Consider the following 25,829-nt stretch of genomic DNA (forward strand, 5'->3'; position numbering starts at 1 on the left):
AGGGGAGGAGAACTGTCAGAAAGAGAGAGAGAGAGAAAGAGGAGGAGAGAGAGGCAGCGAATGAGAGGAGAGGCTCGCAGGCAGCGCCGCGCCACTGTTCCGACTGGATTGTACTTGAACGGGAGTTCGCGGTTTGGCAGGTTTATCCACATCAAAACAGAACAAAGAGACGGTGCTATAAAAGAAGAGAGGGAGAGAGCAGCGGAGAGAAGAAAAGCGACTTGAATTACAAAAGAAGTGAGGACGCTCTCCGCTTTTCCACATCCAAGGCTGGACGTAAAAACTGGAGAATTTCTGGAAGGAGGCTTTTTGTTTTTGTTTTGTTTGTTTGTGTTCTTTTTCTTTCTTTCTTTCTGAAAGTTTGTTTGGGACGCTTCCGATTTGAATTTTAATGTCCGCGATCTCGGTGCGAAACTTTCACCCACGGACTGCACATGGTTTCAAAGGGCTTTCGGAGGAGCTGGGGTGTCTTTCCACGTCGTCCACGCTGAACACTCTCAGCTAGAATGTTGTAAATACACGCGGATTTGTTCCAGCCGCTCCTCTGCGTCTTTCAGCGCATCCAAAGAAGAAGAAGAAGAAGAAACTGCACAGACTTTTAAAAAGACTGAATAATTCATGAGATACAATTTGCCTGCTGGAAAGAAGTGACTGTAAAAAAAAAAAAAAAAAAAAGGGAGGGGAGTTATCCACAAATATATTCATAAGGGTTGACGGGATGGCCACCGCGGCTTCCAATCCTTATCTGCCCAGCAATAGCATCTTATCGTCCGGCTCCATCGTGCACTCTGACTCCGGGGGCGGCGGCATGCAGCCCGGCAGCGCCGCGGTCACCTCCGGGTCCGGAGGTTACAGGGGAGACCCCACGGTCAAGATGGTGCAAAGTGACTTTATGCAAGGCGCCATGGCAGCGAGCAACGGGGGGCACATGCTGAGCCATGCCCACCAGTGGGTGACGTCTTTGCCGCACGCCGCGGCGGCCGCAGCCGCGGCCGCGGTAGCCGCGGCCGAGGCCGGCTCGCCCTGGTCGTCCAGCCCGGTCGGGATGACCGGCAGCCCGCAGCAGCAGGACGTCAAGAGCTCCGCCAGAGACGATCTGCACACGGGCACCGCGCTGCACCACAGGCCGCCTCACTTAGCCCCGCACCACACGCACGCCGGGGCGTGGGGGAGCACCACGGCGGCGCACATTAACTCCATCTCCGGCGGGCAGCAGCAGCAGCAACAGCAGTCGCTCATCTACTCGCAGCCGGGGGGCTTCACTGTGAACGGCATGCTGAGCCCCGGCAGCCAGAGCCTGGTGCACCCCGGCCTGGTGCGGGGGGACACCCCGGACCTGGAGCACGGCAACCACCACCACCACCACCACCACCAGCACCCGCACCACCAGCACCACGCCGCCGTCAACAGCCACGACCCGCACTCGGACGACGACACGCCGACGTCGGACGACCTGGAACAGTTCGCCAAGCAGTTCAAGCAGCGGCGGATCAAGCTGGGCTTCACGCAGGCGGACGTGGGCCTGGCGCTGGGCACGCTGTACGGAAACGTGTTCTCGCAGACCACCATCTGCAGGTTCGAGGCGCTGCAGCTCAGCTTCAAGAACATGTGCAAGCTGAAGCCGCTGCTGAACAAGTGGCTGGAGGAGGCCGACTCGTCCACAGGGAGCCCCACCAGCATCGACAAGATCGCGGCGCAGGGCCGCAAGCGCAAGAAGCGCACCTCCATCGAGGTGAGCGTCAAGGGGGCCCTGGAGAGCCACTTCCTCAAGTGCCCCAAGCCGTCGGCGCAGGAGATCAGCACGCTGGCGGACAACCTGCAACTGGAGAAGGAGGTGGTCAGAGTGTGGTTCTGCAATAGGAGGCAGAAGGAAAAGCGGATGACGCCGCCAGGAGTGGCGCAGACGCCGGAGGATGTGTACTCTCAGGTCGGCAATGTGAGTGCAGAAACACCGCCCCCCTCCATGGACTGCAAACGAATGTTCAGTGAAACGTAGAGAGTATTTTTTTTTTTTAGATGAAATTAAACTGCTTAAACAGACAGACTATCGCCATGATAGCACAAAACCTTTTTTTTTTTTTGATACTGTGATTGTGAGAATGAGACTGCAGAAAAATGTGTTTATCTATTTTTCACCAGAAAAAAAAAAAAAAACACACACAAAAAAAAAACGTTTTCCCCTCTTTTTCCTCCTTCCCAAACACACAAAAACAAACGCACCTTCTTCCAGGCCCTGAATGTCTTAACCTAAAAGGTTCCTTCTGCTTTTTTCTTTCAGGGGCATTTTTTAGTAGATTACTTAAAAGATGAAGCGAGCGACCAGAGGGTGACAACCACAAGTTCATTCCACCAGGTAATTTTGGCGCATTGAGAAGAGGAACTTCTCCTTAACAATTTTTCATAATTTTTTTTCTCTCTCCCTCCTGAAAAGTAAACACACCCCTCCCAACCTGCATTCCCCTTCTTCTTTATCATGTTTATTCCAAAACAAAACAAAACAAGAGAAAAAGAGAGGGAGAAACATTTTGTATATTTGAAAAGAAAATCGGGACTGAATCATTCTCCAGAGAGATCCATGACGCTTCCAGCTTCCTTTTTTTTTTTCTGGATTTTTTTTTTTCTGCAAATTTTTCTATCCTATATGCCCCCCCACACACACACTCACCCTCTCACTCATCACTTCTTCATCACCTTTTAAAGAGGAAAGCAAAAGCAGGAACTGTCTGTGATCTCAAAGATCACCTCCTTCCTTCCTATTGTCGTTATTTAACGGAGACACTGAGTGGATTTTTTTTTCTCTCTCTCCGGTTGAGGAGAAAACGGGACATTTGAGCTGCACTTAATTCAGATTTAACAACAAAAACAAAACAAAACGGGAAAAAAAATCTGTTGCCAAGTGTGACTGAGTGTGGATTATTGCTGCCCTTTGTAAGCAGGATTCTTTGGTAGGTTTTAATAAACGACAAAAAAGAAAAAAATATATTAAATAAAAAAAAAACAACACAATGTAAAGCTGGCAATATAGATCATCAGATCAGATTTTTTTTATTTTGTTTTAATATTTTATCCCAAACGGTAATTTATTCCTCTGTTTTTATGCTTTATTTGTGGATCATATTTTCCTCTAAAAGGAGCACAAATCACCACGAGCAGACCGTTTGTTCTATCTAGGTAATAAGGGTATATTTTGATGTGAATTTCTTCTTCTCCTTTTTTTTTTCTTTGCTCTTATTTTTATTTCGACTGTATATTTAATTTGCAGTAGTGGTTCCGTACGAGCTGACTGAGACAATAAATTTGTTAGAATGAAACGCAACAATCCTGTGCTGCTTTATTATTATTATTATTATTATTATTATTATTATTATTATTATTATTATTATTATTATTATTATTATTATTAATTGTGGTGGTGATGGTGAATCTGAGGTGATTCGGTTTGCTTTGGACAATATTTCAAAATGTGTTTAGAGCGCAAAAAATCCCGTTTGGCGCTACGAACGAGACAAATTAACGCGCGTGCTCGTGAGTGCCTCTCGCTATCTCTCTCTTTTTTTTTTTTTGGCTAGCTTTTGTTTTGTATTTTACGTAAACGTTGCGCGACTCTGTGCGTAAATGTTCTGTTTGGAGGCTGTGGCGTGTTGGGTCAGGATCAGAGGCCGCAGAGGTCAGAGCGCGTGCTGATTGGTTCTACGCTTCAGTTCCCAACTGGAACACACACACACACACCCCCCCCCCCCTCCATCCATCCACACACACACACACACACAAGATGAATGTCTTATCTCTTTTTGCATCTTGGGGTCGCCTATTCAGCGAAACTCCCCCAGACGTGTCCTCTCGCTGCAGGATTTGAATTTCGCGGATGCCCCCCTCCCTCACTGCCCCCCCTCTTCTCCTCGATAGTCGCTTAGCAACTGAATTCAATGCTAAAGAAGGAGCTAGCATCACTTTTTCTTTGTCTGTTTTGGAAAAAGTGGTGCTGGGGAAGTTTAGTTCGGTCATGTTCACTTCTAGTGTGTTTCGGTGCAAAAGAGGAGCAGCTAAGGAAGTCACTGTGTGTGTGTGTGTGTGTGTGTGTGTGTGTGTGTGTGTGTGTGTGTGTGTGTGCGTGTGTGGGTGTGTGTGTGTGTGTGTGTGAAGCGAGGGGGGCAATGAGTCTGGCTTCAGGTGTAAATATACGGCAGGTGCGCAGTGACCTATCCCGTCATTTACTGCCATGCTTCACTCTGATACCTGCTTTCCTGTATGCGGGGCAGCAAGCACGCATGTGCGGGAAGGTGCGCGAGGATGTTTCAGCAACGCTTCCAAACCTCCTGATGGGTTTTGATTTCATGCAGCTTTCAGCTCGTTTTCACGCATGAACCGAGTAGAACCAAGATGTTTGTTTACAAAAAGAAAATAATTCACCTATATAAAAATTCTCACACATACATACATAGAATGAGATTTGATTTAGAAAGAATTCAGATTTTGCTTTTACTCTCTTTTTGTTTGGAAAATGTCACAACTTTACAATCAGGCGCTGCTTTATTTCAAAAGTCTTCTTATTATCATTCTGTATTTTGTGTTTTCATAAAAGCAATTCGCATCGTTAGCATCATTAGGATTATTATTATTATTTTTATTTTACTGGCTCGTTAAAAACAAAAGATGTATTTTTATAAGGCCACTCACGCCTCAGCTCAGCGCTACATGTTTACACGCCTTTACTCACATTTATGTAGTTTGAATAAAAGTGGTTGTTTCAGTCTAGCTTTCAAAAGGTTAAAAAAAATTAATAAAATTAGAGAAGGAAAAAACAAAAACATGCGTCATGTTTGCTCCACGTGTCACGAGAGTTGAATATTTATCAGTCCGCAGGGAGCCGCTTCTGCCGCACGACCAGCCGGATTCAGGCTGGTGATGCTACAGCCACAAGAAGAAAAAAAAGAAAAAAGAAAGATACATTATAATGAAAAGTGAGGGGATTAATAGAAAGAAATCCGCAGCGTCGTCTTTTTCTATTCTTATTTATCTGTACAGCTTTATTTTTACTTACATTCCAAAAATGTGTACTAATATCCAGCTTTCACTGTGTACATTTAATTATTAGATTTAATATATTTAAATTATTTAATTTGACTAAATGTGTATTTTTTTAAATTAAATACATTTAAATGTTTATTTGCATTTTGCCCATTATTTGTGCAATGAAAGACTATTATTGTTGTTATTGATAACTTGATATTTTACGTCAGGCTAATTCTGGGTCAGCGCAAGAGCAGTAGATCTTATCAGGCCTCGCGCAGCTCGTCAACTCTCTTTTGTGACAGGAAGAGGAAGATGAAGGAGACAAAGGGAAGAAAAAGGGGAAAATATGACGCGACTCCGGGGGTTTCCTCCATAAATCGTGAAGGTCATGGTTTTGTGAGCAGCGCAGGTAAAAAAAAAAAAAAAAAAAAAAAAGGTGGAGGAGGGAGTGTGAATTGAGACAGACGCGTATTAGATGCGGTTTTATTTTATGAGTCGGAGGGAGTTTATTGGTTTTGATTAACAAGTCGAGATTATCTGTTGGGGGTGGAAAGTGGCGCTCCTTAACAAAAAGTGGGTAAAATTTGTTAGTGGCAAATTCGAATGTATATTCGAAGTGAAATACTTTAAAATTATCCCAGGAATGTCTTTAATGACTCTATTGTCTTTTTTTCTAGGTAATTATATATATTTCTTATCTTTTTTTTCTAGGTAATTTTATATACTACTGAAAATATTCCTCGAATGCGTACATTCGTCGTCCAAGTTTTCGCTCGGTGAGATTTGACGTTATTGTAAATTACAGAATTTAATTTCATGGGAAATTTTTTGCAATACAACTTCGAAAATAATAATTAAAAAAAGTTTCACAGCAACGCTTTTCGGCACAGTGTACTTTAAGAGAGGAAAAACCCGCCTTACGGTCATTTTGAATATGTATATAGTTTTTAAACACAGGCAAGATAAATTGTTAAATAATTTGAAGATTAATTTATGTGGGCAATCTACTCAAACCTTCCGGTTTAATTCCGTCCCTGATGAGATTCAGTCAAAACGTTTTCCAGAATTAAACTTTTTTTTTTATCTCATAAAATAAATTCACACAACCAGAATTTGTTGGTTAAATTTTAGTTCTTTAAGCTTACTTAAAGAACTAAATACATTTTTGGAGTTTTGTCTAAAACAATAAATCTACGCAAATATATATATATATATATATATGTATAGATACATAACAATTTATGGAAAGATAAATATTCCACTAAAAACCAATTCTTATAATACTAACAGTATCCTAAATAATAATAAGAAAAAAATCCTCTCTGCTTTGGGAAAATGCAGTTTATTCTTGCTGCTGCTTTCTTGGCCTTACAGCGCCACCCGGTGGACAGATGAAGTCACAATTCTTTCCGCTTCAGTCCTAAAAGCTGCCTGACAAAGCCAGAGGAGTTTGTGGAAGTTTTTATTTTTATTTTCATCACTTAAAGACAACACGGGTGAGTTAACACGTTTTATTTCTCCAGGTAATTCAAAATGATGGGGTTTAGATTGTTTAACAGAAACTTAAAAAAAATAAAACTGTAAAATGTAACTTTTTTTTCTGCTTTACCTAAACTGTAACTGTAAAATAATTGGTGCTTTTAATAGTAGAAACTCTTTATTTGTAACAGCTTTATTTTAGATTTATTATAATTCTTTGACTTGTTCAGGCGCTGAAACGCTGATTTATTTCTAACGTCTGCACCATCACATAATCACTTTTGACAGTATTTCTAGATTTTATTTAAATTGCTGCTTTTTTTAACAGTAAAACTATTTTACTCATTAACATTTATTTCACCATAAAATAGGAGCTTCTGGACTTTATCGCTTTTATAACAAAGACTTTATTTACAGTCTCCTAAACTCCTGACAGAAGATCTGACACTGAGTTTTTGCTGAATCAAAATAGCGTTCGTTTCATCGGCTTCTGGACACACAAAGGGGTTAATATTTGTGTCTCCCTAGATGTTGAATTTGGATTTCACGTGATGACGTGAAAGGGGGAACACAAAGATCCGAGTATGGTAAAGTGAAAAGCAGATGTTTGTAAAGCGGTGCAGGATTCCTTCGGCCCCGTCGCCACTTTCCACTTCGTTTCCGCGCCTAGAACCTAAGCGATATTCACATTTTCTGTCTGTCAAATGTCAGCGTTCAAGTCTCGCCACAGATTCTCATGTGGAAGTAGGTCTGGGCTTTGACTGGGCCATCCTGACACGGGATTCTATACCTGGAAACCCGTAACAGGTTTTCCTGTGATTGGCTCAATGCATCTTCCCAGGTTCCTCGTTCTTGATGGGGGGAGAAAAAAAAAAGACAATCTTCGCGTGATGCTGCCACCACTACGCTTACCTATAATGGTGTGAATTTTGGTTCACTTTCTTTCAACAGAAAGGACTAAGTGTTAGTGAGCAGAGAGTTGGGTGGACAAAACGTTTAGAAAACCAGGCTTCGGAAGTTGGTGCTGCTTCATGTCGATCGATCACATGATGTGACAAAAGAAACAACCGTTGAGGTTTCAGAGACAAAATTTCAAGTTCAAAGATACTTTATTGATCCTAAAGGGAAATGAAAAGTTGCAATTCAGATTCTTGATTTATTGAAGACGGCGATGGCTGTTGGCAGGAAAGGTCTCCTGTAGCGGTCTGTATTACTGCGAATCTGAATGAAGCCTCTGACTGAAGACGCTCTGTTCTCTCAAGACAGTCTCACAGCCAGGATGGTCAGGTTTTATATTACAAGTAAAAAAATGTTAAGACTGTGCGGTCATTTGGTTGACGTGCCCAAACTCGGAAGGATCTCTAGAACGGGGAAGTTGACCTTGGGGTAGGAGCCAACGGTCCCAAAGACCCAGAATGCTCCGGGGGATGAGTCACTGAGCCTGGAGAGGAGCAGAAAGTTCTGAGCAGAATATCTGATATGCTCTCCTCAGACGGATCGATGGGGACGGGTGGAGGGGGGCGCAGGATGGGGGTCCGACGGTGACATCTTCTCCTCGGCCGGACGCCAGCCGTCCCAGCAGGCTGCAGTTGCCAAGGTGACAGTATGTCAGCTGGGCCCGCAGCGCCAGCGGGGGTGGGGGGGAGGTTGCAATGCATCACCGGCTCTGATGGATTTGTCAATAGCGCTTAGATCCAAGGGGGCCGAGGCCCACCATGACACACACCGAGAAACACACACCCACTGCCGCAATCTGCATCTGATCCACTGTATTGACCTGCGTTCGCTTCCTGCAGCGCGGCGGCTACACGCTACAAGCTAACCCTCAACCTTACACACTGCATCACAACACACACACATTTACTCTTCATAACTGAAGCCCTTTCTATACGCAAATGTGAAACATTACAACTCCTGACAATAAAACACGGCACATTAAACCTCCCTTTAGTTTTCCATCTGTTTTTGGTTGAAGATTAAAAAATTGGTTTCTGCCAGAAAGAAGTGACGAAAACACTTGAGATAAAAAAACTAACAAACAAGAAAACAAACGAAAAGATGATATGTTGGCCCAGCTGCAGCTGCTCATGAAGATGATGGAAATATATAATACAAGTCTGAAGAAACTAAAGCAACTCTGAGATGAATCTGGTCTGTAGAGAATAATCTTCATATTCACAGGGCGCCACTTTCCTCTGAGACTGTTATTTTTTTATTAAAAAAAAAAAACAAAAAACGGTGACAGTCATTTCAGTTTTACGTTTTGCCGGCCCTCTGACGAGCTTCACTCTCTGGTTTCGTGGAAGACGTTTGTTTCGCTTTTTAACATCTGTAGATGTAGCCTCAGATTGTGTAGTTTTGGGTCCCATGTGACAGAATGGGATCCTTAATGGGATTCCAATAGGCTTTAGGTCTAAGTAACATTTAATCACTTTATAACCTCTGGATGATTCTATCTGGAACCATTTCCTGCTTGTTTGGCCCCACGCGCACACAATGGATGTAAATTGACGTAGATGTGGGCCCCATATACATTCTCCTAACTGGGCCAAGGCTCAGTTGAATTGATTGAGCCAATTCTAATCCAACTGGTTTCCCAAAGGTCTCAAACTGGATAAAAACGTAGAAATGAACGGACCGTAGTTTTGACTAGTCAGAAAACGAAGGGCGTTTGCAAATTGTTGTGACGTTAATTTCTGTTAGCGGCACAAGCTGATACTGCACACCTCTCAACATCAAGTGTGTTCACCACTTAATGGAACGCATACCACATAATAATAATAATTAATAGTTCATACTGGCATCATTCTTTACTGTTTGTAGATGTGACCTTCGTTTGGGGTAATTCCTGAGGCTGCTAGCCGACCTCTGACCTTCCCAGTCTGGATTCTGATTTAAGAAGAGTTGTGGTTTGTATTTATGACTGGAAACTTAGAAAAACCCAGGGCCTTTTAAGGGCCAAGATGTGAAATGTGTGGATAGGACCCTCCAAAATGACTCAAACGGTCCAGTGTTGGTCTCGGCCGGGTTTTAGTTAAACGGGTAAAATATTATCAAATATTATTATGACTGCTCTGTGAAAAATACAAAACAAAAAAAACAGCTAACGTGACTAGAAATCCACATTGATGTGTTCAAAGAGAAAAGCCTGGTTGTTTTTGTAGCTCTGAGCTGTTTGGGAGTTAAAAACAAGGATAGAAGACGGAGAAAGCACGGCCGGGCCATCTCACTCTGTGTCTGATTAACCCAGAAGCAGCGGCCCGGCGTGGGCCCAGTCGGGCTCACAGGAGCTGGCGGGGTAACCATTGCTAGGCTGCAGGTTTAATACGTGACTGATGAACGGCTGCAGGGCTGCTGGGTTACACATTGGTTGGAGGAAAGGTCCTGAGTTTGTTTTGGATCAGGTCGGCGGCTGATCTTATCGGGAGTTCTGGTGGGTCCGACCAGCACCGACGGGAGGGATTCACGGCTCTCCAGGCTAGTCTCAACCAGAGTCGGGAAGTACTTTTTACTTTTACTTGAGTAATTTTATGATGAAGTATTCAGTGTGTGGAGCCAGAAATGAGATGATTTTTAGCAAACAGAGACATTTGAACACCTCATATCAGACATGTAATTATTGTGTATTCCCTTATTGTGTTTTCTGCGCCGCATAGTCCCGCTGAACGACCTCTGACCTCCCCACAGCATGACATCGCCTTCCTCGGCATTTCGGGGGTCGTCACGGCGAACTTGGATGGGTCTTCCTGTTTTTGACGCTTGCAACCGGAGCGGGAAACGGCGTCATCAGCCGAACTCGGAGGCAGACTCTCTCACTCTCTGACACGGCTCCAGCCGCTTCCCACTTTAAGGGCTTTGCTTTGCGAAATAAAAGTAATTAATTGGTGTTATACACGAAGGACATAATTATCATTTCCAGCAACTGGCACATATTTAATTACCAGTAATTGTTCCCTGAGCTTTGCTGGGAGACAGTTCTGATATATTATCCCCTAATCCTGCACTTGATCCTCAGTCAGTTAGGGAGATATATGTGTGTGTGTATGTGTCAAAGAGCAGCCGTGTAAACAGCACACATCGCTCTGCTGGCCCTCCTCGTGGTGCAGAGCCCCCCCTCCCCCCTTCCTGAGGTGTTAATGCCTGCCAGATTTGGAGGAAAGTAATTTGAGATCATTTCGCAACAAAAAAAAGGGCCACAGATACTGATTAACGCGGCCGCTAGTCTCAGTCCCACTTAAAAAAAAAAAAAAAGGAGCTAAATTTACTCCCTAGTGCTTTAACAGAGGGTGGGGGGGTGGGGTGGGGGCTTGAACATGAGAACAGGGTTTAATAAGTAAACAGGAGAAGCAGAGAACAGTGCTTGTGATCAGGGCTTATTTGGCCAGCCTAACCCCGGTACGCGCTACTAGCTGATTAGCCCTGCCGATTGTAGCTTGTAATTGCAGTGGCCTGACCCCCTCTAGGCAAATATTAGATTTTAGTGGTTTAACCTTTCCAGTCGTCAGAGCAGACTAAATTGCCCGGCCAGATGTTAAAGAGCCCAGCGGTAGTCCCGCAGCCCTTCTTGATCAGCAGATTGGAGCTTTTTCTTTTTCTAATATTGTCTCCGTTTCCTCTGGCCTTTTTCAAGCTGATTTCGCGCAGCGGTTTCCCGTCCACCGATCCTTATCCCCTCCTTCTGATGATACGGCTTATTTCAGATCAGCCCAGTCACGCTCGTTATGAGGGGGAATGTGTGTGTGTGTGTGTGTGTGGGGGGGGGGACACATGATCAATGAGGAGATCAATGGCAGATATTAACATGGCAATCAGCCCTTCGCTTCAATCGCTCCAGCAATTTGTCAGCCGGTGAAGTGCCTCGCGTCCACTGGAGGAGACCCTTCAGCCTCGTCGTGTGCACAGTCAAGTAGTCGAGTAATCTAGGCATAAATAAGTCCTGTTGAAGTTTTTAGATGTTTTCTTTCTCTTCATAAACAACCGGATCAAAGTTAGAAACGGTCCACAACAGAAGCCCGGAGATTCGACGCTGGAGAAGTCCTGTTGCGCCAACTTTTATAGCCTATTGCCATAATCTTTTGTTTCCATCCGTAACCCGAAGGTGGCATTAGCTCACAGGAAGTGACATCATTCATGGAATAGGAAGGGGTTTACTATTCCATGTCACACTTCAGCTTCAGGCAAACAGTTCATCGAACAGATGTAGAAAAGACAAATGTCACCTTCCACCAGAAGCACCGGTGTGAGTTTCTAGGTAACTTTAGCTTCAGCGTCAGTGGAACCTTGAAGGTCTTTGTGGACATTTATGCCAACCCCTCCATGTGGACCAGTGAAGACACGGAGGATACCAGCCCAGGTACCTGAACTCAACACCACCAGACCAGGCACTGGGCTGAAAGCCTGACTTCAGCGTGTTCAATCTGCTGTTTCCCAGGAGGCTGATGGGGTTTTAGTGACCCGGTCCTAGGATCAGCGGTGAGGTATTCCCAGTGTTCTGCTGGGTCCGGATACTATCATCACTAACTCGTGTCACTATATTGTTTCTTTTTAAGAACCTCCTACTGTCTGCCAATACATTTTTAAGTGGTCAGCTAACAACTGGCCAGTTGAGTCAGGAAGTAGATTATGATGTTAATGTCTTCTTCTGGTTCCTGATGTCTTTGCACGGTGAAAACTTTACGATTGTTTTTAGCCTCCTTGCAATCTAAAATGAGGAAATGTCAAGAAATCCTACTGGTACAGTGGAACTGGTTATATTTAATTATATCCACCAGAAGTGATGTTTTGAGCTGAGGAATGCTGGATTGCGGTTTGAGTCTGTAGTCCAGGGTGTGAACACTGAAGCCACCATGTTCTCGCTGCTTTTTAAAGTTTTCCCTCTTTGCCACACCGGCATCCTTATGAAACTCTCTGTGACGGATTAAATTTCTCCCCAAAGGCTTCAGATCCAGCAGAGGAAAAAAATATATATATATATATATAAAAAATCCCTCCAGCGTGTAAATGTTCCTCCACCGCAGACAGCCACCCCACTGGGCCCTGTTCGGGTTCGGCCTCCTCAAACCAGTAGGTGTCCACGCCGTTATAATCCGAGACCGCCTAAGACACCGGCGGACGAGCGAGGAAAAACTACAAGCGAGCCGAATTCTGCGGCTTTCTGCGAAGCCCTTTAATTTACGATCTTATTTGTGTGGCCGACCTCAGGCCGTGATTACAGCAGTCTTCCAGCCCAGTTCCCATGGGTGCTTCGTGCTTCACACGTAGAGAGCTTTCTGGGAAACGCGCTGTGACAAAACAGGCCAAGGAGGTGAAGACTTTCGGAAGTTTGCGCGAGGTCATTTCCAGAGACCTGGCCTTCCTCCCCCCTCATGTAGTCTGGACTGTCTTCCTCCACGACGCGCCGGCAGCTGCGTCTCCAGGCTCACCCTCTAATAGTAATAGTTTCCTTCCTTTCAGCCTCTCACCTGGAAAAAAAAAAAAAAAAAAAAAGAGTCGCACGAAGTTAAAAAAAAGAGAATAGTCATCTTTTCATCCCAGAGGTGGACTGAAAAGCCTCCAGTCTGAGCAGAAACTCAATCCTGCCTCTGTCTGAGGGGACAGAAAGGAAGGCGGGAGGAGTGGGGGGTTGGGGGGGGCGGCCAAAGTGGTTCCATGTGAGACGTGTTGGGAGACGTCTGGGAAAGACAGGAATCAACACCAACATCTGACTTTCTTATGCCAGTCTCTACAGTTCAGCGCTTTGCTTTGGATGGCCACGAAAGTGGACAAAAAGGCCTTTTCCTGACCCGCTTTAGTGCTTTACGCTGTCTGACGAAGAGTCAAAAAGCAAGGAAACTACAGCAAATGTGGAGGTTTCAGTCATTCGTCAGATGAAAAACAATGATCTGAACTCGCCTATCCCAGCTTTTCTTCTTTGTCTTCATTCGTTTCGTTGCCACTGTAACAAGGCCTCTCAAATATTAGAGCTTCTCAATGAACTTTTGGAGCCTGTGGCGCCGCGAGAAGTCCTTAGAGGAGAAGGAAGCTAATACCTGCAGACATCTCTGGTCACCGCCCAATCTGTTGCACGCTCCGCTCATTTCACGCCATGCCAGGAGCGCTTTGTAATTATCCTGATATTGATGAAGGCTGATTCCAGCAGGTAATCGCTGGCAGCTCAGCTGTTTTTACGCTCCTCAGCAAAACGTCTCTATTCATTACCACTGGCAAATTAATTTCCACTCAATGGCCATACTTGTTGGTAATCAACGTGTGTGTGCGAGTGTGTGTGCGTGTGTGTGTGTGTGTGAATGAAAAGGGGATGAAGTTATTCTTGACAGAAAGTGAAGCGTGGCGTTTAAGTTGCTTTGCCTCACACTGAGCAGATGTTGATTTGAAACAACTGCTGCTGCAAGTCGGAGGATCGGAGAGGCCGCGGTGACCCCCGCCATTCACCGGGGTCAGAGGTCACAGCTAAACTCCGTGAGTATTCGAGACCCTCGTTAAAGAAGGACTTTGTTCGTTTCATCATCAAATTTATTAGTGCAGGGCAGTAGCAAGCCGGGTCAACGTGATTTCACACCATAAAACCACAAAGCAACAAATACTTGTCCGTGTTCAGGTTCTGGTTCTGGATGCAGAACCAGAAGGCCTGAGAGTTCTGGAAGGTTGACCAGCGAGGCAGTGGAAGGACTTTAGATTCAAATTCAAAAATACTTTATCGGCCCCAAAGGGAAATCAAATAGCGAGAAGGAATTGTTATCCAAACATTGTTGCGATGTGCTCCATCTTCCTGGTTTTAGTGAGAACAAAAGCGTTCTGGATCTAAATAGTTCAAACACCAAATACATCATAATAAGCTTTGAAGCTGCAGCATGTAACTTTTATTAAGAAATATATATATTTTGTACATATTTGAGGAAACTGCCACCATGTTGCCTCCCTCCTGGCTCTGATTGGGTGCTTTTGGTCAGAGTGGTGCTTTTCTTCAGATAGCAATAGTAGCTCAGGGAGGAGACATGCTGACAGCTTTAATAAATATGTAAAAATAAAATAATGGAAACCGGCTAGCCCTTTATTAAATATTAAATAGCGGTGGTGGCATCATGCTGTGGGGGTGATCTGCACACATGTTGAGGAGGGAGGAGGGGGGTCATTTATGGAAGAGATAAAAATGGATTTACAAAAAAAAAGGGAGGAAAATTGCTTAGAAAGCTAAAATCCTGTTTGTCGACAATGAGTTTTATTATTCTGGAAAATGAATCAAACCAGGGTGAAAAGCAGTGACTTTTGACTTCTACTTGTGTCTCTCTAGAAAACCTCTGAACTATCCTACACACCACGCACTGATCGGTGAGCACCAGAGGATCAACGCGTTTATCGTAGAAAGGATGAAGTTAAGCAGGTTAAATGTCTGATTTATGGTTCAAATGACCACTTTAAGTTAAACCCAGTTTTGTGGTGATGTAGGGTATTGTAGCTCTCCCCCAGCACGGCTCTGAGTGTAAATAAATATGTTTAAAAGACTAAATGAGCTTGAGGAAAGTGGCCCTTTGAGTCCCCATGTTTGTGGAGCAGCCATAATGGATTCTTTAGAGCCGTGAACGGTTTATAGGCATGACAGCCATGTTTCGGCACGATGGGCTTATCCCTACGCATAGCGCTAAGGATATTAGGGAATCAGCGTAAAGCAGCATGGAAATGATGACTGGAGCAAAGCCTCGACTCGCTGGTATTAGGAGCTTTCAATTCTCCAGCACTCGGGGAGGAGAGGCGGAGGGGAAGGGAGCAGACCTGGCAAAGCTCCACGCCGTGATATCCTCCATTATTTCTCGCTCCATCGCCGTTTCAGACGTACAAATAAGAGGATGCCTCTCAATCTGGGGATCAGGCATATTGAGGGGAGGTCAATGTCACCTATTGTTGTGCTTCTCTAGTCCTGGAATCTCTGCTGTCCATATGGAAATCTGCTGAGACGGCTGGACGGGAGCCATCGCCGTAACGCTTCAGTCACACGAGAATGAAAACATACACACACGGGGTTCATACCTGTTTCCCGCTTCCCGTTAACAGTGCGCTGTTGACATATTTACAAAGTCAAACAGATAAATGCTGCGGCTGCCGGGTTTACCTGTGTCCACAAAACATCTCCACCCAATTCACCCACAGAGCCTCTCCTGTCAGGGAAGGGCCACAACAGAAGAATGATTAATGTTCCACCTCTCACCCCCCACCGTGAATTAGAGACCACGGGTCGAAACTATTTTTCTTGGCGAGCAGGCTCGCGCTTGCGGCGAAAAAACGGGGCAAACACAGTTTATCATCGGCCCGACGACAGCCCTCCTCGGGGCAAATTAACCACGCGGCCGTATCGACTGGCACGGGCCGGGAGTCGGTGCCCCTTCACTTTGATTAATCTCCCTGTGATCCCGTTCCAACTCTATCAAAGTAATCTAAGCGAAGACACACAACACTGATCTGTAAACACAGCATACTACTGTACTCAAAACATACACACACACACACACACACAACATGGAAGAGGAACCATCCCCTAAAACAACTGCTGCTCCTTCTGCTGAGAAAAACCAGTGTCCAAATCTCAGGATCAAGACAGAGGCTCTGTCAAAACATTTTGGTTTTGTGGAATAAGTTTCTACTTGGATGTCTGGCCAGGCAGCAGTCAGACTGATCATAATTGACAGAGTTAGAGAAGAATTCTCAGGAGGTAGTCTATAACACTTTACATGCTAGTTATTCAACGTAGCAGCTTCCACGCCTAGCAGCTAATCAAGCTAACAACTGGTGAAGCTGGAACTGCCTAAGCTTAGTTTAGCTAATTGCCTATCAAGCTAACAATTTAAAGGTAAATGCCAGTCAAGACAATAGCTACTTAGACCAGCAGCATATAAAGTGAACAATCTGCTAAGCATCAACTTTTAAAAGTTAAAAGTCATTAGCTTTTATCCTAATAGGCATGACAGCCATGTTTCAGGATGATAGGCTTATCCCCACACATGGTGCTAGAGATAAGCATGTCGCACCAAAGATGGCGGCTTTTAGCTAATAGCTTTTATCTTAAAAGCTAATGGCATTAACAGTAGCCAGTAGCCTTTAGAACAGCTTAAGCTAACTGCTACCTAAATTAACTGTTATTTCCGACACATGTTAGCAACTACTTAAACTATTAGCTAGTTAGTCTTAACAGCTAATCAACTTATAAGCTGCATCCTAAGTGCATAACAAAGCGTTATTATTATTGTAGAATCTACATCCCTTCATTCACTTTCCTCCAGGAGGTGGATGTATGTAACGACAGTCGACGATTGATTTCTTGGCAATGTGCGGTCGTGTTCAGCTGAACTTTTTTATTGATAATGACACTTACTTGTAGTTAGACAAACTTTTGATGTGCTTTTCAGCAAAGCAAGGGAACAACAACATCTTGATAGACAAGTTTACACTAATTTCAGCCCGTAAAGTTCGGGTGATGTGGCAGTTTGTTTCCCTCTAAGGAATCTGCACAGAATGTGTTAATCCATCTCTTCGTGGATGGAACAAATTATTTTTAGCTGTGCCAATGTGTCGGGCAGACCCCGCCTGAGTCTTTTCTTTGTGTCATTTCTGAACAGTCATACTGATCACTTCCTTTTAAATCCTTTTGTGATGACACAATCCATTCCCTTTTGGGGGGTTTTTGAGTCCGTGGCTTTACTTTGAAGACAGATGGTGTTCGCCAGTGGACAGTATTGTTTTTGGCGTCCATATGCTCCAGTCACGGTTTTCTTTCCCTGCAACTTTCTCACACTAAAGTTGTATATTTAACAGGTGGTTGCAAACAAGGTTAGATTAATTTGACGGGGGATTTTTTTATTATTTACAGCCTTAATGAGGAACACAAAGAAGGCTGTTAGAGTTCTTTGTTTCTTACCATTCAGCTGAGCCATGTGGTCCGCATGTTTTTCATTCTGAGATGTGATGTGGAGTGTTGTCTTTCAGATTTAAGAAGTGGCAGCTGTCTTTGGGAACAACTGCACTCACTTTGACTCAACAAATCCCATTATTATTTGTCTTGTTTTGTCACTGCAGGCCCTGGCCCTCGGTCATGTGGTTTAGATTGTGAAGTTCATTTTTTTTCCATTACTGAACTGCGTGTGCATGACAGTCTTGTCATGATTCTCGTACTTTACTTTAAAGTTGCTGAAGCCATGAAAGTAGTTGCACGTGTTGGGCCGCTCGCATCAGAAACAGCTCAGACTTAAACAAATTGGCGTCCCTGTTTCGCAGATCCGAGCCACCTCGGCCAGATTTAGCTCTGGACTCAACCCAGAAACGAGCCCGTCGGAAAAGTTTTTCTGGTGAAGTCATTTTGTTGTAGAGTTGGAAGAATCTAAACTGACTGGTCTTCATTAAGAATTAGAATTAGCATTTGAACTATCTTGTTCCAATTAGGAGACTTGCAGGCATGATGCTGCCACCACTTGGTTCTGCTGTTCTTACTGTGTTCATCTGATAATATTGCGTGTTAATTTTCTGGTATTGTGGCCCAAGTGTTTGAATTTACGAAGACAGCTAAACTTGATTCCAGGTTCATAGGATTTTCTGATTATTGGCTGTTATAAATGAATACTGCAGTCAGAAGGTGCTTCACCCAAATATTAGCTTATGGTGTAGTTGATACATTCAACTAGGTTTTTATTAATTTAACATCCACTCTCCATATGTATTTGATTGCTCTCCAGTTATGTCACATCAAATGGCATATAGGTTTTGAAACAGTTGATCATGATTTAAAAATTTTTTGGTATCGAGATGTCCTGTCTGCCTAAGAAATGTTACTTTAAATAAGAAAACTCATCAGTGTCATAAATCCTCTTTTTTCTATGTAAAAAAAAAAAAGTGTAAATATTTAAAATATATTTGTATGTATGATTTTATTTGTGGACTATATTTATTAATTCACTTACTTGTCCTAGAATTTTGTGTTTTTAAATGTAATTTTATTATTAAGTTAATGCAACAATATTTAGTTGTATTTAAATTTGAAGAAAATCATATGCAGTGGTGACGTACACCAACTTCCGCCGTTGACGCGTTTGTCGTCACCGAAGATGGCGGCCAACAGCGCTCGTGTTGTCGGTTCGTTATTGAGGAAAAGTGTAAATTTCGTCTCGTCCACAAGGCCAGTGACGCTGCAGTTCTGCCGACGGGTAAACAAGCACTAACAGTCCGTTAATTTGTTCTCCTTGCATTAAAAGTCGTGTATTTAAATGATAAAAACACGGATGTCCTTGTGTTAGCATGCTGTTGTCATCCGAGACTAGCTTAACGAATCGTTGAAATTACAAACATGTTGACGTCACAGGTTATCCAAGCAAAGTGTGACGACGAGCTGAGGTTTGTTTGATTTCTGAACCTGTCGGGTCCAGTTCGGCTGCGGCAACAGATGTTTAGCCACGCGAGGCGAATGCTAATGAATGACAGTAGCGTTGCTGTTTCCCCGCAGATATGCGGGACTCCTGCCCTCCACAGGAAGAACCTGGGGGCCACAGGACCCGAGAAGTTCACCGCAGAGTTCATCCAGAAGCAGGTGGAGGAGTTTGAGATCGGGAAGCGGCACCTGGCCAACATGATGGGAGAGGATCCCGAGAACTTCACTCAGGAGGACATAGACGTGAGTTTGGTCTCTAGGGGAGTTAAGAAGCACAAGAACATCTGTATGGCTGTGTGAAGCAGGCCAATAGATGTCCCTGGAAATGAATGGGAGAAAGAATAGTTCAGACTGTTGTTTATAATAGTCTTCAAGGTCAGAGGTCTACATACCGAATGATTGGTGTGTTAGCCGATTAATTAGTGATCCTGCAGTTATCCTGCAGTTATCCCAGTTATCCACCGATTTATTGGCCATCCGATTTATCAACGCCGATTTCCAAATTTGGGAGATCGGTGATTGGTCGATAATTACATGCGAAGTCGATCTTACTCCCTTATCTTTTCTACCTCAGCAAAAGTCTAAAAATCAACCACCGTTTTGCCATGAGAGAGGTTTGACTGTTAGCCCCGCCCACCAGGTCATGTCTGCATGTTTGCAGTTAACAATAGTCACCCCACAGTTGCCAACTCAGCGACTTTCTTGCTATATTTAATGACATTTCAGGCAAAAGAAATAAATAAAAATTGGCATCTGCTAAAATCCGAATCGCCAGGTCAGGCTTTGTAGATTTCAGTAACCACCTGAAAACTGCATTTGGCGCAGCCCTAATTACAGTCTCTTTGAAGAACAAGCCCAGATGATGTCATGGGTTTGGAGACCTCTGATAGGATAACTGCAGGATCACTAATTCTTTATTTCTTATTTCATTACTTAGGCTTTTAGAAATAAGCCGGAAATAATTCCGGCGGTTCCGACTTCAAACAGAAGTTTGGTTCAGGCGGGGAGGAAAAGCCTGTATAGGTCTGTTTATTTGGTGTATGTAAACTTCTGGTTCCAACTTTTTATAATTAGAATTATACTATATATTTGTAAATGAACCCTGGCAACATTTCCTGCCAGGGTTCATTTTTGTTGCTCAACGCCGTGGGAGGTCAGAGGTCATGATGGGCCCTGGTTCCTTTAGAACCTGATCATCTGGATTTTATATGTTTATCATTTATAAATGAATCATTGACTTCCTGGTTCATGTCTAGTGTTTTTTTTTTTATTTTTTACTGAAAAGATGGATTTCTGATCTTAACAGATTAGAAATCTTTCAACAAGTTGATCCCAGACGAGCAGACGGTTGGACTTTGTGTTTCTCCTCTTCTTCGCAGCCGTGTTTCACGGCCCCCATCTGATGCCCGTACCCTGCTTCCCCATTCTCCCCCCCCATGTTTGTTTGGCTTAATTTCCACACATTTATCCCAATTTTCCGCGTGTCCGTGGCTCCGTCCCTCGCCAGTAACCGATAGAGTTGTCTGTGGAAGTGTGAAAAGCGAAGCGACAGCCGGCGCTCCGGACCCGGAGTCGGGACGGCTCTGGCGTGACGGAGAGGAAGAGCCGGGGAATTCATCGAGATGTTCCCAGACCGGAGGGACGGCTCCTCGGACCTCCGGTCAGGACGTCTGGTCCCTGAAGGCGTCATCATCACCTGGTGGATGTCTTTCTGAGAACCTGATGTTGATGTGAAGCTAATAAATGGAACCTCCTCATTGGTGGAGTTGTTTCATGTAAAGCTCTGTTGACAGAACAACGATTGGGGGAAACCAGCAGCTGAGACGTCACTCTCATATGCTCAGAATGCTCAACGTTTTTCAGTCAGTTTTTGGTTATGGATGGTGTTTGATCGGTAACGCTGAATTAAATTCATTTAAATGTGTTAATCGGGTGGAACTGGGAAGCTTGACGGGTTCTTCACAGCCTCTCTAGTTGTTTTTCTTGTCGTTTTCCACGCGAGGCAGCGAACGCCCCATAGTTTAGCGACAGTCATTCTAACTGCTCCTCTTCAGACTCGCATCACAATTAGTCTTCAGGAGAAATCAGAGTTTAGTGATTTTTTTTTTTAAATGTCTACATCATCAGAGCTGTGTGGTGCAGTTTAACGAACTTTTTGTTTTATTTCAAACTCCACCGAGACTTTATTTTTTCTTCCTTCATTTAAAATGCAGCATTTCTCCCTGGTCCCGCAGCTAGAAATGAATGTATCTCTGCTTTTAGTTTTGATGGTCTCCTGAGCCCCTTTTGTCCTTCTGGAGCTGTCTTTCTGTCATCCGTAACCTCCGTGTTCCCCACGCGGCTGAGTTTCGCTCCGTTCCGACAGCTTCCCCTCTGGCACTCCGTCGCCGCTCCTCCCGGATCTCTCTTGCATTTTGTCAGATCTCCAGGGAGGCGCAGGTGTGTCCTCATCTGTTCCCCGCCGTTTTTCACAGTTTCTCCCCATCCCCTTCTAGCTGCTCTCCGTCGTCGTGACAACCTTAAAGGACCTGCTGCTTCACTAATCGAGCTGACAGGACCGGGGCCGTGGCTCTGGCTAACAGCAGGCGTGCGGTGAACTCACGGTGAACCCGTCGGACGTTCGCCCTGTCCGCCGAGAGCCTTTTCTCCTTCGGCTTCACGCTAACGGATCCGCCTCGCCTCTCCGTGAACCCGCCAGCAGCTCGCGCCTCTTCTTCTGTCACGCTCGGCGACCCGTGTTCTCTGGACGTGCTGGCCGTCAGCGCCCTCACCGTTTATTTATTCATCTTTGTTCTTTCCTCCCCCGCAGAGGAGCATCGCCTACCTCTTCCCCTCTGGCCTGTTTGAGAAGAGCGCTCGGCCCCTCATGAAGGTTAGTAGTGTCTCTAATCCCCTTCCTGGAACATACTCAGCTTTTTGTCATTTAACCACAAAACCATCTTGTTGAGGTGGAACAAATTTATTGAGTTTTGTTCCACCTCATGATATTTATGTTTATTTTATTCAGATTGAATAATAAGTAGCAAGAAAAAACATGAAATCAAAACAGCATTAAAAGAAATCCTGTTCAGATGAATCAAAAGACAAGAACAAACTACACGGTCTTAACAAGGACCGCCTCTATTTGGGGGCGGAGCTTGTGCTGTTGAGCACGAAAAGGACGGCGAGCGTGTTCTCTGTTCTAAGTGAAATCTATGAAAGAATTGGATCTAGATCTAGAAATATTAAAAATTGCAACAAGGATATTGAAGGTGATAAACCCATTTTATCGTCACTACTCTGTTTTTTTATCATCACAATTTATCCAATAAGCTTTCATATGTGAGTAGTAACTTCGTACATTTACTTTAACAACATTTTGGGGAAAAATACTTTCAAGTAGTAGCTCTATTACTTTTAACTTCACTGGATGAAGAACGAACATATTTTCAGACGGCTGTAAAAATCATAACGCGGTCAAAAGAAATGTGTCTTCTGGATGAGGGCAGACTGCTTCATGTTTTGCTGGGCTTTTTTCCATCTGCAGCATCCCGTCGAGATCTTTCCGAAGCAGAGAGGTTGGTGACGCCTCCACACACAGATCTGTTAGTATCTTGACATCGTCAAACTGTCAGCTGATCTTTGTTTCCTTCCCTTGCGAAGCGGTGCAGTGGGGACCAGATGGACGGCCTTTCCACTTCCTGTTCTACACCGGCAAACAGTCCTACTATTCCCTCATGCATGTAAGTGCAGCGTGTGATTCAGGCTCTGTCCCATCATGTGTCCATTTTTATTTCACGTGAAAGCCACCCAAAAAAAGACAGACAAAAAATGTCAACTAAGCTTTTCAAAGTCTTAAGAACCGTTGATGTAGAGACTAGTTTAAAAAACTGTGAAGAAATCTGAGCAAGGTTGCTAGCATGAGTATTTTGGATGGCCTAGATTCTAGGCCATCATAGAAACGGCTAATGTTAGCATCTGTTAGCTAACAGTTTAGCAGCTGCTTTTATAACATGATACACTAAATATTATTGAAGTGACTCATTTGAAGGTAACGTGGTATTCCTAGTGCAACGAAAACAAGTATTTTTCATATTTTTACCGTCTAAATCTCATTGAGAATCACTCTGTCTGATATTAAAAAGAAATCTGTCTTAGCCAAACACAGGAAGTCACATAACAGGTTTATTTTGCTTTTGCTAGGATATAACATAATGTTCCCTTATTAGCGAAGGCTCACCTGCAAGCTAATTTTAGCTAACCTGCTAATTTTAGCAAATATTAGCTTTAATTAGTGTTTTGTTAGCTAATCTCACCCTGTTAGATGACACACAGGGTGCCAATGCCTTTCTTAGAATACTATGTATTTGTAAATTAGTAAATGCTAGCGTATTAGTTAAACTTATTTAAAATAAACATTACTGCAGTGGCTGTTGGCTGATTTTTGCTAAGTTGCTATTTCTAGTATTTTAGATAACTAATGCTAGGCTGTGTTACTAATATGCTAATGTTCTGTTGGTATAAATTACTTTTTAATATCATTGTAGAAAGCATAAATGTGTGCTAGAATGGTTAAATAAACAGAAATTAATGGACGTTCAATTCAAAAATATTTGATTAATCCTAAAGGGAAATAAAAAAATTTTTTAGAGGCGACGTCCGGTAAATTGAGTCAACCCGGGTCGGGTCGTGTTCAGGTCCAGCACAACGTGTGAGTTAATCGTTGCTGTGGTTGCTCTGCCTTCCAGGATCTGTACGGCAGAGTTCTGAAGGTGGAGAAGCACCAGGACCAGCTGAGAGCCAAAGGACTGTTCCCGACTGAGCCCAAGCAGATGTTGGTTTTGAAACCTGTCCTCTCTTAGATTAGAGCCGTCTCTGTCGAAAACCAACCCACTTCCTGTCTCCTGCAGCGCTCTGGGAACCAGCAGGTGGCTGACCAAGGAAGAGCTGGAGGCGCTGCTGGTGGAGCCCATCTCCAGTCAGGACGTAAGACCAGCCAGAGCGATGTGACCTCAGCCTGACCTCAGCCTGACCCAACCGATCCGCTGTTTGTCCTCCTCAGTACGAGTGCTTCATCCAGCTGATGGAGCGCCTGCTGACCATGCCCTGCTGCAGCCTGGAGCAGCAGTTCGTCATGAACCACCGCCGGCAGCTGGAGGCCCAGTCCATGCATCAGGTGGTGCCGCCGCTGCAGAAGGACGATGCCGGGGTGGATTTCAGCACCGCAGAGGGTAGGAAGACTTTAGACCAGCAACAGTGGAAAAATACTAACACCAACATTTTACTCGTTACCTTCATTTTTATCATTTTTTACTGTAGAATGTGGTGGCAGCATGTTCAGCAGCTCAGCTGGTCCTTATTGGTCCCTTTCTACACGTCATCAGTTCCTGGTTGAATTCTTGCTGTTTTTAGACACTAGACAGTTCGGGATGCTGAGCATCTGGAAGGGTTTACTGGTTTTTTGTTATTTATTGTAGGACACTTATGATTCATAACCATGGCAACATGCCTCAACTGGGAACAGCTGATTAGCATCTCAGAAGCTCATTTAATACCTGAACTTTGACCCCAAAATCCCAGGAATTGAAAATAGGGTTTCATGGATACAACGGTAGAAAGAAAGAGTTCAGACCACCTCTTCCATCCTTCACGATGGAGATCACACCCCAACGTCTCTCTGCTCGGCTTTCGTCAGAGACAGAGGGCTAAAAAGGAGCAAAGGAGGTTGATCGGCAGAGCTTCTGATGTCATCAGAACATATGTTACTGTAGAATATCATCTTTGTTGCCTGGACCCTGAGCTGTTGGCAGGTCGGGATGTTCCCAGTGCTCGCGGAGATCCTTCCTGTCCGCAGCATCGCCTTCATCGATGACTCTCGTGATAAGTGGACGATCTGAGTCACGACATTTAATTTCCCTCTCGGGTGAATCTAGTATTAATGAATCAAACTGCGAGGAGCCGCAACCGTCTAGAGGAGGAGAGTTAAACCGACCCGTGTTTCCTTCCAGGCAGGAGGAAGACGTCCAAAGGATCTGTGGTGGTTCGTGACTGCGGCGCAGGACGCCTCACTGTCAATGGCCAAGACTACCTGCACTATTTCCCTGTGCTGCAGGACAGGTGGGCCTCCTCTCACTGTGTTTCCCTATAAATGGAGAGCGGGACGTTTTTTTTTGTTTTTTGTCCTCCACAGCCTGAAGGAATGGAAGGCAGCCTTCCTTTATCTGCTGCTAGTCACTTAATTACACAGCTGACTGAGTGTGTGAGTGTGAGCGTGTGTGTGCGCTGCTAGCCGTCGTCACGCTGGCCGTAATTGGAGCAGGGGGGTGACAACCGACTCTGTCAGCATCTGGGTCCATTCAGGCTGAGACGCCACCCAGAACCGGGTCGTGCTGAGTCAGAACCCGCTCTGATCGGAGCGGGACCAGGCAGTAAATGAGCTCAGCTAACTGTCCCTCCCGTTACTCCCACCCCCGTCTCTCCTATCTGCCCCGGCTCAGGGAGCAGCTGATGTTCCCGCTGCAGTTCTGTGGCCTGCTGGGCCGTTTCGACCTGGACTGCTCCGTGAGCGGCGGCGGCAGATCCAGCCAGGCGGGGGCGCTGCGGCTCGCCATCTCCCGGGCGCTGCTCAGCTTTCTGTCGCAAAGCGAAGGAGAGGCCATGAGGCAAGGTGAGCGCCGCCCGCAGCATCGGCTGCCGAGGAACAAATTCTCTCGCTTCAGCTTGTCGTTGTCTCCCTGCAGCCGGTCTGCTGACCCCTGACCCCCGGGTTAGAGAGAGGAAGAAGCCCGGACAGGAGGGAGCGCGCCGCAAGTTCACCTGGAAGAAACGCTGAGGATCCTCCGTCCCAGCTGCTGCAGTGACATTATCTGTCCACTAGATGGAGACAGGCTGTAAAATATGAAAATTTTTCCTGTTGTGATTAAATAAATTAAAGATTTTCTTATAAAAACAA

At 44.7% G+C, this 25,829-nt stretch overlaps 1 protein-coding gene across 2 annotated transcripts; it reads left to right on the forward strand.

Annotated features, from left to right (window-relative positions):
* The first annotated feature begins 58 nt into the window (after positions 1-58).
* Positions 59-25,825, forward strand: LOC122827229 (POU domain, class 3, transcription factor 3-B-like). 2 transcript variants are annotated; one of them, XM_044109940.1, is made up of 12 exons: positions 59-1,936; positions 2,279-2,353; positions 18,974-19,141; positions 21,708-21,770; positions 22,425-22,455; positions 22,541-22,620; positions 23,626-23,711; positions 23,788-23,863; positions 23,940-24,108; positions 24,886-24,994; positions 25,375-25,544; positions 25,618-25,825. In XM_044109940.1, exons 1-12 carry the CDS (start codon positions 719-721, stop codon positions 25,707-25,709), a joined length of 2,337 nt encoding a protein of 778 aa, XP_043965875.1. In that variant the 5' UTR covers positions 59-718; the 3' UTR covers positions 25,710-25,825. The 2 variants fall into 2 exon arrangements, with proteins under 2 accessions (XP_043965875.1, XP_043965876.1); XM_044109941.1 differs by lacking the exons at positions 59-1,936; positions 2,279-2,353 and adding an exon at positions 18,548-18,677.
* Positions 25,826-25,829: the final 4 nt, after the last annotated feature.

This window comes from Gambusia affinis, linkage group LG24 (genome assembly GCF_019740435.1).
Source record: "Gambusia affinis linkage group LG24, SWU_Gaff_1.0, whole genome shotgun sequence".
Classification (NCBI taxonomy): domain Eukaryota; kingdom Metazoa; phylum Chordata; class Actinopteri; order Cyprinodontiformes; family Poeciliidae; genus Gambusia; species Gambusia affinis.

Coding starts and splice junctions, on each gene's coding strand:
- LOC122827229 (XM_044109940.1), top strand. CDS start 719: ATGGCCACCGCGGCTTCCAATCCTTATCTGCCCAGCAATAGCATCTTA. Junction 23,712..23,787: donor CCGACTGAGCCCAAGCAGAT/GTTGGTTTTGAA, acceptor TGTCTCCTGCAG/CGCTCTGGGAACCAGCAGGT. Junction 23,864..23,939: donor AGCCCATCTCCAGTCAGGAC/GTAAGACCAGCC, acceptor TGTCCTCCTCAG/TACGAGTGCTTCATCCAGCT.